The sequence below is a fragment of the Struthio camelus genome, chromosome 4 (assembly GCF_040807025.1).
Source record: "Struthio camelus isolate bStrCam1 chromosome 4, bStrCam1.hap1, whole genome shotgun sequence".
Lineage (NCBI taxonomy): Eukaryota > Metazoa > Chordata > Aves > Struthioniformes > Struthionidae > Struthio > Struthio camelus.
In genome coordinates this window covers 73,977,588-73,991,144 of record NC_090945.1, presented here as the reverse complement: position 1 = coordinate 73,991,144, position 13,557 = coordinate 73,977,588, and the positions used below count along the sequence as shown (strand labels likewise).

General features: G+C 41.5%; 1 protein-coding gene across 10 annotated transcripts in view; it reads left to right on the top strand.

Annotated features, from left to right (window-relative positions):
• The window catches only part of PPP2R2C (protein phosphatase 2 regulatory subunit Bgamma), a 198,934-nt gene that overhangs the window by 52,592 nt on the left and 132,785 nt on the right, over nt 1-13,557 (top strand). For 4 of the 10 annotated variants that reach the window (XM_009686226.2, XM_009686232.2, XM_009686228.2 and 1 more), the window contains exon 1: nt 5,395-5,981. The exons of 5 other annotated variants lie outside the window; for them this stretch is intronic. In XM_009686226.2, coding sequence (XP_009684521.1) covers nt 5,912-5,981 — 70 coding nt within the window. In that variant the 5' untranslated portion in view covers nt 5,395-5,911. Of the gene's footprint in view, nt 1-5,393; nt 5,982-13,557 lie in introns of those variants that run through there. One more of the 10 variants, XM_009686227.2, reaches the window with a different exon arrangement.

Genomic DNA, 13,557 nt, shown 5'->3' with positions numbered 1-13,557 from the left:
TGAACCTCTCTAATTCCAATGGTGGGAGGAGAAAATTATCTCTGGATTGGAGTTTTTGTGTTTACAAAAAAAGTCTACTTGTTTCCTAGAGAAAATGAAGTATTCTTTCACTACTTAAATTACACCTAACAAAGAGCTGAATATGACAGAGTATAGAAATTTTAAAATTTCAGCTCATTGGAGACAAAGGGCAGTGATTGTTGCACTGAGGTGGAGGGGCAGGAATGTTCTCTTAGGTTGTAGAAATTGCAACTGCCTTGGTCATAGAAATTTTAGAGGGGTGTACAAGGAAAACAGTGTTTACTGTATTTTTTTTTTATTATAGACATTGTGTAGCTATTCTGAGCATTTTCACATAATCAAAATAATATTGATTTATTTTCAGTAATTAATTTTCTATGTGCTTTTTTGGAGGGGGAGAACACATGTGTGTTTTCTGTTTGTTTGTAGATATAAATTATTTCTACACATTTATTCAACTGTTTCATTTAACAAAGCCCTTATGCGCTGAAATGCCCTGCATAGTGACATTTTGTCCAGCTTGAGTAGTCATAGCAATCAGAACAAGCTGCTAAAAGTATGTCTAGGTGTTACCTCCATAGAGGAAGTCGTGCTCTCTAAGGCGGTGTGTCCAGCTTCGGTGCCTGAGTTACGATCTTGAGCATCCAATATACAAAATAGAGAAAGAGACATTTCTGGCTCGGATTCTCTGAACTGTCCTCTAGAAGCTTTGCTAAATGTAAAGGGAACATAGGTTCCTAACAAAAGCATCTGTGTTTGTTTTCTGAAAACAAACACAGAATCACAGAATGGTTGAGGTTGGAAGGGACCTCAGGAGATATCTAGTCCAACCCCCCTGCTCAAGCAGCAACACCTAGAGCATGTTGCACAAGATTGTGTCCAGATGGCTTTTGAATATCTGCAAGGAGACTCCACTACCTCTCTGGGCCACCTGCTCCAGTGCTCTGTCACCCTCACAGGAAAGAAGTTTTTCCTCAAGTTCAGACGGAACTTCCTGTGGTTCAGTTTGTGCCTGTTGCCTCTTGTCCTGTTGCTGGGCACCACGGAAAAGAGTCTGGACTCATCCTCTTGACACCCCCCCTTCACATACTTGTAGACATTGATGAGATCGCCTCTCAGTCTTCTCTTCTCCAGACTGAACAGGCCCAGCGCTCTCAGCCTTTCCTCAGAGGAGAGATGCTCCAGTCCCCTCATCATCTTCGCAGCCCTCTGGACTCTCTCTGGTAGTGCCTTGTCTCTGTTGTACTGGGGAGCCCAGAACTGGACACAGGACTCCAGGTGAGGCCTCCCCAGGGCTGAGGAGAGGGGCAGGATCACCTCCCTCCACCTGCTGGCAACACGCTGCCTAACGCACCCCAGGATCCCATTGGCCTTCTTGGCCACAAGGGCACACTGCTGCCTCATGCTCAACTTGTTGTCCACCAGCACTCCCAGGTCCTTCTCGGCAGAGCTGCTTTCCAGCAGGTCATCCTCCAGCCTGTCCTGCTGCATGGGGTTATTCCTCCCCAGGGGCAAGACCTTGCACTTGCCTTTGTGGAACTTCAGGAGGTTCCTCTCCGCCCAGCTCTCCAGCCTGTCCAGGTCCCTCTGAATGGCAGCACAGCCCTCTGGTGTATCAGCCACTCCTCCCAGTTTTGTACTGAACAGTTAGACTACCTTCTGCACAACACCTAAAATTGCAGAAAGGAAGTTCCTCCTTGGCTCAAATTGGTCTAACCACAGTGTTAAATGATTGGGTGTAAACTTACTCTCCACTGTACTTTTTGCTGGAGTTAGGATTTCACATGTAACGTGCATCTCTCACAAACCCTTTTGTCTTCAGAAGAGCAAATCCGAGATGATAAAGTAATGTGGCAGGGAGGAGCGAAGTAAACCAGCTCCATCAAACAGATTAGGGTTATTTTATACAAAATAAATATCAGTTTTTGCAAGGACTGCTTTCTGATTTTAGTCAAATTCTAGGTATAACTTCCCTTTTGTTTTAAAAAAAAATGTGTATATATAAAAATATTCATATATATGTATATGTACATATATGTTCTGACAGTTACTTTCTGAACCGCAGCTAGTATCGTCATCCACTATTTATACTGTACTTGCTTCCAACAAGCAGGCAGAAATTTCAGAATTAAACAGACTTTTGGTGTAGAAATTGGTAATAAACTTCAGGAAGGTCCACCTGGAACAGCTGGAAGGACTGGATCTTTTTTGTGGGATATTGCCTGTACCTCAGGTTTCAGCTCTGTACCAGGCCATGCATGTCCATAAGGAAAACGTTGCTGATCATGACGCAGCAGGTGCTGGCTTATTTGGTGTTGCTGCTGGCATGCATATCCTCCAAACGGGAAAGGAGAAACGGTTTGGCACGCAGCCTTGAAAAGTTGCTGCTGCCGATGTTTAAGGAAAAGGGGTGATATCCTGAAGTTTGAAGGATTTGTGCTTAGGACAGAAGGTACAAGAACAAGAGGAGCAAATGACAGCAGTTGGCTGAAGAAGACAGGCGGGCAGCTTGCAAGCTGAAATATGGCCTGGGCCTGGCAGGAGGCCCACAGAGGTCAGATGAGGAAGACGCAGCGTGGAGGGAGAAAGTTGCTATGAGGTTCTGATTAAAACCCAGTTATTCTGGTCTATTGGCCTGTCTTCTAGCAGCTATGAACTTAAGAACTTCTGGCTTCAGATTTTTGAGGATTGTTTAAAGTATTTGCTAACAATTTTCTGTTACACTCGTGCATTTTGGGTGTTACTGGGCTCTCTTGAAACCTAGCGCCTTTTAAACAGACTTTCGGTGTAGAAATTGGTAATAGACTTCAGGAAGGTCCAAGCCTTTTAAGGCTTGTCCCTGAACTAACACTCTGTGGACTGTGCATCAAAGGACTCTGCAACAGTATGGCTTTATAAATCTGGGAGTGTGGAAATTTTAGCCAGAAGTAGAGGGACACCAGGGTCCTCATTCCTGCTCCAAGACTCTTCCATGCTGTCTTTTGACAACTGAAGCGGGAGCTGGAATCCGGAGCTGATTATTGGTCTAAAGCTCACACCCCTTTCTGCTCTTTTACTCTGACCTAAGGTGTCTTGACAAAATTGGAAAGTGGACACTGGAAAGTGTTCAGCCTTTTCAAAGGCCAAGTTGTAGAAACCTAACAGCAAGAAAGAAATTCGGGGGTATATCTCTTGCACTGAATCATCTCCCTGTAGCCCAGAGATAAGCATATACACCTTTGAGATGGACAAGATGCAAGACCCTTACTCTAGTGACTTGTAATAGCTAGATCCAGTAGTTTTAGCTCAGCCTGCCATCTCTCATGAATCCCATTCTGAGGCTTTTCACTCGCTTCAGATGATGCTGAGGGCAATTACCTGCCTAATTCATGGATACTGATACTCTTCACAGAGTCAGATATCCATGAGCTGGGTAACTGAATATATTGGCGTTACCCTGAGTAAAGCCTTTGTAGCTCTCAAGGATGCTCTGATGGTGAGAGGGAGCCTTTACCAGACTAGGGAATCAAACCAATAAAGCACAAAGCTTATGCTCAGTCACTAGAGACTAAAACTGCTCGTCTCCTCCTGCTGTTTCAGCCATAGAGCACAGCAGAGGGGATTACCGCATAGATGCAAGACGTGCTGGGATGCTAGAGCTAACCCTGGATGTGCTATACAGTACAGTCATACATGGATTTGTATCCTAGCTGTTGGGCCAGGTTCTTTGTTGATGTGCACTGTGCAGGCTGCTAAGACGCCCTTGTATTTCTTGAACTTTAGATCCACTGCCTTAAGCGAAAGAGTATTTGCTTTTAGGGCCAAGTAGCAAGGTTTTGTGTGGAATTGTTTTGGAGTTAAAGAAAAATACTGATAAAATAAGCAATTGCTTTTTCTCTGAAAAGTGGCTGTGCTGATTGCATGGTTTGTGCTAGAGCTCCTCAATGTCATTTCAGTGTCGGTCTGTCAGGTGCTGCCACGGTATTGGCTGATGCTGTAAACGCAGAAATAACGTTCCTAGCATTGTTACAGTGCTGCACAAAAATAAAGTGTTCTCTACAGGTGTAAGTATTGAATATCTCCTTTTACTTTCCCACCTTCCCAAACATGAAGATTTGATAATGTTTGCATGTTGGGTTGTAGACAGTTCTGTTGTATATTGCTTCATCAGCGAAGTGAAGAATATTGTTCCACTGCTATCCCTCCTTTGCCCCTAGATCTTACTTCATCCTGAAATTAGACGTTTATCACTGGATAGTAATTACAACTGGTATTTCACATAGTTCTGTCCTTTTTCCAAACTCATACAACCCTTTTACAGTAATAGCAGGACACTTGAAATTGAATTTACCCCAAAGAACCATATGTCTAAGTTTCAATTACAATAACAACAGCAAAGACTGTACGGGATTCCTGCATAAAAAACTGTAGTAATGCTGAGAACTGAACTTGTACTTTTGTGTTTGGCTCCAGTGCCTAAACCACCACAACCATCCTTCTCATCTAAATTGGTTTTGTGATTACTTGCTCCCTTGTCTTGCTGTAATGGTGGCTTTGGTACACAGCCATTTGCTTTCTATTCAAATTTTTTACATCAATGGCACTTAGACTTTTTCAGAAAACATGACTTTTGCAGCAAACAGGTCATAGTTTAGTGAATAGATACTTGCTGGTCTGTTCAGCTGAAAGAATTTTGTTTTAGTATAAACCATTGTAACTGCATTTTACTTCGGGCGCTTAGGCTAAAGAACGAGCTTTATTTTACAATGCAAGTGAGTAGTTTTCCACTTGCATATGTCTTGCTATTTCTGAGAATACATTGCTTTTTCAAGGTGATGGGATAATACAGTGAATGCAAAGAGCAGGTTTAAGAAAATCCCATAACCTGCAAGGATTCCCTTTGTCCACCTTTCCTTTCGTGTACAGTGAAGCTGCAGAGGTTGTTTTCTGGCCCTCATTTTTTTCATACTTTGTAATTTGTCTTTTAGCTACAAACTATGGCAAAAATTAAAAACTTTGAGGTATTTTATCTTTCTTTAGCATGGGGTTTCCTTGTCTGTAACCATACCTTTTTAATATGCAAGTATTTGGTAATTTCAGTAATCCGTATATAGGCTGACACTGAACGACTCTTGCTTTTGCTGCATATGACAGTCCTGACTAGTACGAAATTGTACCTTCGCATTAGCGTGCAGTACGTGTCAATGCAAACCCGTATAAGCAGCCTGAAGTTTTTTTTCTCCTGCATCCCCTCCCTTAAATTTTCATTGCCCATCTTACCAGCAGAAGAGCTAAAATAATTACCTGCAGTCTCATTTTTCACTTTACAACATGCAGATCTTGCGTGGTTGGGCAGCGCGAGGCCGGCGGGGAGGGGCCTGCTCTGATGCAGCAGAGGCATATGACAGCGGTAGCAGCAACAGCAAGCAGAGAGCTTCTCCAGGCGGCTTTTGCTGCAGTACGCTGATTGCCACTTTCCTAGCAGCCAGCAAGATCCCCAGCAGCAGGCACTTGGAGGAGACTCTGCGTGGGCGCTCGTTTAAGGAGTACCTGACTAAACAATTGGGTTATTCTTTAACTGCGGGAGAAGTGCCTGTATTCCCTTCACGCAAGCTCCCTACGGGGTTTTTGCATTCTTAATTTATTGGAGCTCTTTCTCCCTCCGTCTTTCGCCTGTTACTTCTTTTTCTTCCTTCCTTCCTTCCTTCCTTCCTTTTTATTTTTATTTTTTGATTGTTATTCACCCCCCCAAACCTGTGCTGCATCACTAGCTCTCATTATGCTGTGCTCAGTAGCCCAGTGCGCTCCCCGCCTCTGCTAGGCAGTGGCAGCATGGATGGTGCTCTTGCGACGACCTCTGCCGATGCTATCAGTCCACTGCGGATAGGCATGCTGAGTAATCCTGCTGTAAATGGGCGAGGACACGGACACACGGAAAATTAACCACAGCTTTCTTCGAGACCACAACTATGTGACTGAAGGTAACAGAAATACTCTCGTTATTCTCTTCTTAAATTGCATATTCCATGCCAAAAATGCACTGTCATGTTTGGAGATGTAGGTTGTTGCTGTGTGTGTTTTTTTGTTTTTTGTTTTATTTAGCAGAGAGACTTTAAAGGGATTTTTCTGTGTGATACAGCAACACGATCTGTTTAGATCTGCTAAAACCTAAAGGCATTCTGTCGTGCTACCACAGCATGTGAACCTATATAGAGGCTGAAGAAGGTCTTGCATTGTGATCAGTTTGTGCTAGTGAGGTGTGCAGCACCTGGCATTGAATGCACAGTAGCTGCAATGTGAAAGATTGGAAGCAGCTGATTACTTTAAAAAGATGAAAGATTTGGGAGCACTAAAGTAAGAGAAATAATGTGTAAAGTTAACTGTTTGCTGGTGTAATAAAGGTTATGCATCTCATTCTGGCAATCGTAGCCTGAGCATCACAGAAATTGCTGAGTTGATTGTTCCCTTGAGAACCGTATAGGTTTAGAAGGAGTAGGTACGCATAATCTTTTGAAATACTGCTGCCTGCTTTCCAACCTCCATGTATGTGCAAGGTAAAAGAGAAAAGAAAAGGTACCTTCATCTTAAGTCATTTAATGGCTGGTAGTTTGTTACATAAAAAGGATGTTCCTGCGGGTGACACACATTACTTGCTGAGAGATTTACCTTGAGACAAGTGAAATTGTTGGGTCAGGTACTGGGAACTCTGCGTTTCATTGCCAGAAAGTTGGTCTAAGAGCAGGCCGTTTTAAGATTGATTATTTGAAGAGGGGAAATATATTTGTAGACAGTTGATTTTCCAAATGTGTTTGCGTGTGCAGAGTTTTTACAGCACTTTGCAGCAGCAGAAACAGTACTTCAATACTGCTGAAGGCTTATATAGCCTTCAACAGTAGACTATGTAATATTAGCTTATAGCTATAGCTCAATAGGCTTATATAATATTAGCATACTTAACAGCAGGGTCAACCAATACTACTTGAGGCTCAGTCTCCAGATTGTGTCGTCATTTGATCAATGTGCAGTCACTTAATACTCCCATGCCGCATCCTGAAATGTGATCAGCTGATGCTCTCTTGATTATTGATGATTTGCATTTTTTTGGACTGTAGAGAACAGCAGGATGATTTAACCATACTGGGGAGCACAAAGCAGATTTTTCAGAAGAAAAATTAAGAAAGCTATGTACTGTCACTGTTACCACTGGCTGGTGTAATTGTTTGGTAATCTTGCCTCTAGGACATTCTTTGCATCCTGGTTCATGTTTCTGTGCATTTTTTATTTCTTTTGAGATTTTGGTTAATGTGTTTTGTCTGAACGATGCTTTATTTTGGTTTTATTTTGAGATGCAGTCACTTGTTCTGATATTTGAAGAAACTTTTTCTTAAATTTGAGATTTATAAATTTATGCGTTAGTTTCTGCAAAATGCTCTGCATAGTTACTGCAGTGTATTTGCTATGTATTAAGATTCTGATGTATATTTAATGTGCATGTGCGGCTATGTTAAAATTCGGACTTTGAAGTCTCCAGTTTGGTAACTTGAGGAAAATAATCCCTTGTGAATTGTGTAAACCAATCTATTGCTTTATATGTTACGGGGGGTGAGGGGTAAAAATTAAGTGGAGATATTTAGTTGGTGGGCACACTGCTGCCTCAATTGTTAGATTTTCCTAATGTTTTATCTTCACTTGATATTTGGATTAGAAGGAGTGGATATTCTTCCATGATTGTTTGCACATGAAGCAGCTTGTCTGAAATGGGTCAGAATAAAGCTTGAATAACGGTATTAGCCTCTATTATGTTTTCCCTGTGATCAGGATGATCAGGAGTCATTATGAAATATGTTGTCATCTGATCTTTTGAGGTAGCTGGAGTGCAGGAAACCTTCAGTAGCAAAGTGTTACTTCTTCAGTGCTTACGAGTTTAGCATTTCTTCTGAATCCTCAGTTTGTCAGCTGTAATTAAATTCTTTACTTCTATTTTATGCGAGATTGCCATACCTTTTCAAAGAACATCAAAATCAAAACAGGCTGGACTTTCTTATTTGTGAAATGTTTCCAGGCACACCTTCAGGTATCCAGCTCAAAGAGGACCATAACAAATGTTAATTTCTTATCGATGTATTTTGTTTAAAATGCACAATGCATATGTAAGCTGGTGCTTAAAATATGCTTTATTCATTTTGTTTTCTTCATTTTTTTTTTAATTTAAAGATTTTTCCTCATGAAACAGTCTGTAACATTTCTCAACCATAAAGACCTTAAGAAACGACTGTCCTCCCATTTCATCCTGTGGTATGATAGTAATGTATATATGGAAAGCCAGTAATTCTGGGTTACAGGCAGTAATGGATTTTCTTGTTATATTGGAAAATAATTTTGTTGAGGCTAAATCCAAGTCTTTCTTTCAGCTTTTTGGCTTTTGTAATCCACTGTTTAAAACAAAAAAATACTTTACATTGTATTAAGTGTATAAGAAAAATTACTGGTTTGTTGTTGTCTGTGAATAACTACCTTTTTCCTTTCAGTTTTCAGAATTTTAAAAGCTTGGTAAGGGGTGTCTTACGTCCTTTCTGCTCCATGCAGCGGAATGAATTCAGTTGCAAAAGGAGGCATATCTGACCTGTATATGCGTTTTGTTTCTTTTCTGTTCCCTGAGGAATAAAGCCAACAATAATCAAGAAGATACGGGTTAGCTATAGCATTGCTTCGTTTCTTCTCCCCCTCCTTTACTTCTTCAGTAATTGAAAAGAAAAAAAATCAGGTGACATGAATTCACAGGGTATAGGAAAACCATGAGCCACGTCTGCTTTGCTGTACTCTTCCTAGTGGGCCTAGCCCGTTCCTAATGGGACTACTTGCTTGAGCAAAGTAGAATTTCATACCTTTGGGGACACCTAAGATGTTCTTTTATTACGTTGAGGTTCTCTGTACTAAACATGGCTTACCTTCACTTTTGGATGACAAATTGTTTGATTGTCGATGTTCTTATACTGATTCTGCATTGTAGGCATTGTAGACTTATGTAAAACAAAAGTGACAACCTGGCTTGATTCTACTGTTATATATTCTTATCTCCAATAAAATAAAGGGAGTTAAGACAAGCACGTGAATAATTTTCTCATTTCAAGTCTTAAAAGTATGTTATAGCTTCATGCTGAAAAAGGGGAACTTAATTTCAGCAGCAGTATACAGTAAATTTTTCAATGATCACTTTCAAGAGTGGTTTTTGAAGGTAACTGCTTTAATTGGAGTTTTCCCCCAGTTTTCATGGTGAAAACAAAAAACCTGGTGGCATTTTTAAAGAAAGCAAGAAGAAAGACCTGAGGCCTAGAAAAATGTGACCTGTGAGAAAAGAATGAACTTCCTAATGCAAAGATTAAAAAAAGGTGAAATATAGGGATGGAGAGATTGCCAGTGGAGCTTGTGGCATTTCCATCGCTGGAAGTCTTTAAGGGCAGGTTATATAGACGTCTATAAGAAATGACATAGGATAGTTGACGTCCCTTGGGGCAGAGGGATGGACTAGATGACCTCTGAGATCTGTTCAGACCTATGATTCATTGCTGAGTTGTGTTTTGTCTTTATTGCCTTTTGCACCCCAGCTGTGGGAACCAGCTGCCCAGGAGGTGGTGTGTCAGTAAAATGCATTATTTCAACAACACCTTTAGAAGAACAGAGAAAAGTAGGAGAGGCACAGTGCAACGTGGGTAGAAACGAGAGCTTTTGTGGCATACAGACAAAATCTGTTAGTGAAGATATTGAATGGCATGGCAAGATAAAGGGTGAGACTGTGTTGCGGAAAGCACAGGAGGGAAGACGATTGTGTGCTTTCTGGGGCAGAGAATGTCCTTCAGTCTGCGAGTTCCCTTGACATTTCACGTGCTTAAGATTAACAGTAGAATTGACAGGACTACTGACATGCTTTGCTGTCTTAGGATCGTGGAGTAAGCAGAACAAGATGAGATTCAGAGTGGTGAATTGTGTGGTATGGTCACTGCATTCCTGACAGAGGGGAAAAAATTGTGGGGAGTGACAATGCTGCTCCTTTGAGCAATTGAGTTAATTCAGCTGCTCTATATTTTACAGATTGGATGATTGACACAGAGATAATTAACAGAAATTCACTAGTCTCTTACAAAACTCTCAATGTTAAAGACTAATACTCCTCCATGAACCTAAATTTACCTGGATGGAGAATTGCTGCTCTGGCACTGAACACTTGGTGAAGGTGTTCTGTAAGTTGTGTGAGGATATGTCCAGCATATTGGTTCATCCCTGCCTTTTTATAGATTGTCACTGTTTTGAGAAGGAATAAGAAGTTGTGGATACTCTGAATTTCTAGCAAGCCATGCACTTCCCATGGTCTGTGCCTGCAAGTGCAAGTGAAGCTGGTAAAGTTGCACAGGTGCAGTGGGGCAGAAGCTGCTCTTTAGTATCTAGTCGTGTATATAGGCTAACGGTGCAGATTGGTTCCATATGGCTTAGCTTCTATTAAAAAGTTAATCATGTTAATGGTGTATTAACCTCCTCAAATGTAATAGTTGAAGAATAATGAGAATTACCAGTGCAGTGTAAAGCATATTGAATCATAACCATGTAAAACATTTATTATACAGTAAGGAAAAAATCTTATTTTTCTTTTTTTTTTCATAATAATTTTAGATGAAAGTCCACACAGATAATGAAAACAAAATATTGGGGCTTTTTGTCCCTTAACTAAACTAATTAGTGTATCGGTTCTTCATTAACTGAAGTTAAAAGAAATTATCCATTCTCATCTACTCAGAAGAAATTTATTTGTGGACTTGTCTTTCATAAATAAGTCAAATATAATTTGAATAAGAGACGAATACCTGAGAATTTTGAAGGAATACAGCGGTCCGGAGCTGCTCTACTGGCTCATGCTCCCAGCTGATCCAGCCCATTCACTTTCCTCCGAGAATGGCTGGTAACAGGCTTATTAAGAAAGTACAGGAAGTCACTCTTCATGAGCTCAGGGGGTGTTTTGTCTTAACAACATTAATTCAAGAATTATATTGTGAATGTTGAGGGCGTATATCTTTTTACAAAACTCACTTAAGAACAGGTTTATAACGACCCCAGACATTATTGCTCATTCTTATTCTAGTCACTAGTGGGTTTTTTCCCCCCCCTCAAGTCAGACAGGAACAGAGGTAAGCGTTGTGAAAGCCTAACTTTGCCCCTTGTTGAACAGGATGTAGTTACGTCTTTGTGTGCAGGGAATCAGCTCTTCTTTCATTCATAGTGCTATGTAGATGGATATTTTGGGTGGCCTTAAAGATTTGGATTAGTAAGGGTTTATTGCGTTGTCATGCACTGACATGGCTGACTGTGTAGTCGTCGTTCACAGGGCTTGGTTAGGCGGAGCGCTGGAGGCAGGGCTAGAGCCCACCTGTCGCGCTGGCTTGCCCTGGAGCCGAAGCCCTGCTCACCGCCTCAGGCCTGGCACCGGACGCAGGGTTCGGCACGCAGGAGAATGAGACATCGGTGCTGTCTGAAGCTTGGTACGGACGTTAAGGCTGCATGCGGTGTGAGGGACGTGGGCAGCGGTTTGTTCAGGCAAGCCTGCGTGAATTACTGTCGGCAGTACTTCTCACTCTGTAGTACCGCTTGTTTACATGTTAGAAGTAGTCTGGAGAAATAATTTTCATGCCACATCTGTTAGGCACTGCTAATATCATCATCTCTGTTTTACCTACCCACCTGCTCTCTGTTTTATCTGTTCAGTCTGCCAAATCTGCCTTCTGCCGAAGTCGTAATCAGGGGTAGTGTTAGGAGGGTCCTGAGTCTAGACAGGGATTTTGGAGTTTCTTAACTTGCTGTTGTTGGCGCTCCTGTAGAGCGGGGACACGCTGTGATAACCTGTTCCAACCTCTGCGAAAGAGCTGCCTGTTCACGGCGGGGGCTGGCTGAGCAGCTGGCTGTCAGACCCTCGCAGGAGAGCGTCGCGGGCTGCCCTGTGCCGTAGCGCATGCCGGCAGGCGTGGGGTTACTCGCTGGGAGCAACCTCCGCTCGTGCCTCCGAATGAGCACCGTTCACCAGCGCCACGTGGAGCCTGCAAAACGTTACCAGGCGCGACTGAGCTGGGTTGTAGCACTTCCCCTTTGCAAAGGCGTGAGCAAGCAATGGCAGCAAGCCGAGTGCGGGGGGTTCCTTCGGGGACCCGTTGTTCCCTTTGAGGGTATGGCACATGCAGTTCTCTGTGCATGCGTATGGGGTCAACAGGTGATCTCTCACTCGGTAAATAAATAACAGTATATACAGTTGTTGTGCAATGTTAGAGGTCCTGGAGAAGCGAATGAGCTATATTAAGTGAAGAACTGTCTAGAACATCAGGCAAGCGATAAACGAACTAAGCTTGTTCCACGGTGGTGAATCCGCAGCTGTGCAGAAGAACCTGGCTGTGCTAATGCAGGGCTTTTCTCAGGTGCTGCAGTTGCCGACAGGTGTCTGAGTGGCACAAAAGACACGTTTGTTTCAGCAATTTAGACTGTATGCAGTTTATTCATAATTATTTATGGTATTAAATATAAATAAATACAGACTAGAAATACATATTATTATTGGAAATTTTTATAGTCTATTTACCTGTGTAACTAGTATATGTAATATATCTAACTACGTATAAAGCTTGAAAACTGAAGGTCAGGTCAGCAGTACGTCGTATGTGTAAGATAAAATGCAGGCATAAAATCTTGATATATGCAAGCTCTCTGTCTATGCCAGATTTCCTTCTAATTGGAACTGACAATTCAAAGGCCTTGAATAATGTGAAACTAAACAACACAGTGCCGGTAGAGTTAAGTGTCGTCGTTCACTGCAGGAGCAGTTTAATGTGCGTATGCGTCATTATTGAAAGAAAACTGTACCTTGCAATGTATTTTATTTTATACATAGACCTCAAACACTTAAGCGGTGCCTCGTATATTTAAATGGTGAGTTTAGAGAATAATAGATGTAGTTCTTGCATCAGTTTAAAATGTGACACATGACACAATAACACTGAATATTTTATAATAGAAAAAGAACGGAGTATCTTTATTACAGCCATAAAAAGGTGATCAATCATTACTGCTAATGTTGTGTTACTAGTTTCTGGCTCTCTGAGACTTCCCTTCCACAGTTTAGTTTACCCAGTTTAGTAAAGAGAGTATATTCTCAGAGGAGGCAAGGTATTTACTGACTGATATCAGTGCAATCGTTTTGGCCAAGAAAAGGATGGTAGAGTAGGCTTAAGAAATGAGGAAAAAATGATCATGAGGATTTTTATTTTTAAATGAAAAGGGGTTTTAAATGCACTACTTCCAGCCATATTGAGGCATTTTCTTGATCAACTGCTCTGTAATTCTGAGGATAACACAGAACATTGCTTTTGTAATGAACATGTAATCTACTTTGTTGGTTCCAGGTGTGAAAATTCTGACAATTCTTTAGCAATAATAAAAAGAAAAACCCACCTAGCAAAGGCAAAGCAGCCTTATTTGTGGTAAGAGAGTTTGTTTTCTCAGGAATTTTTCTTTGCTAACAAACTA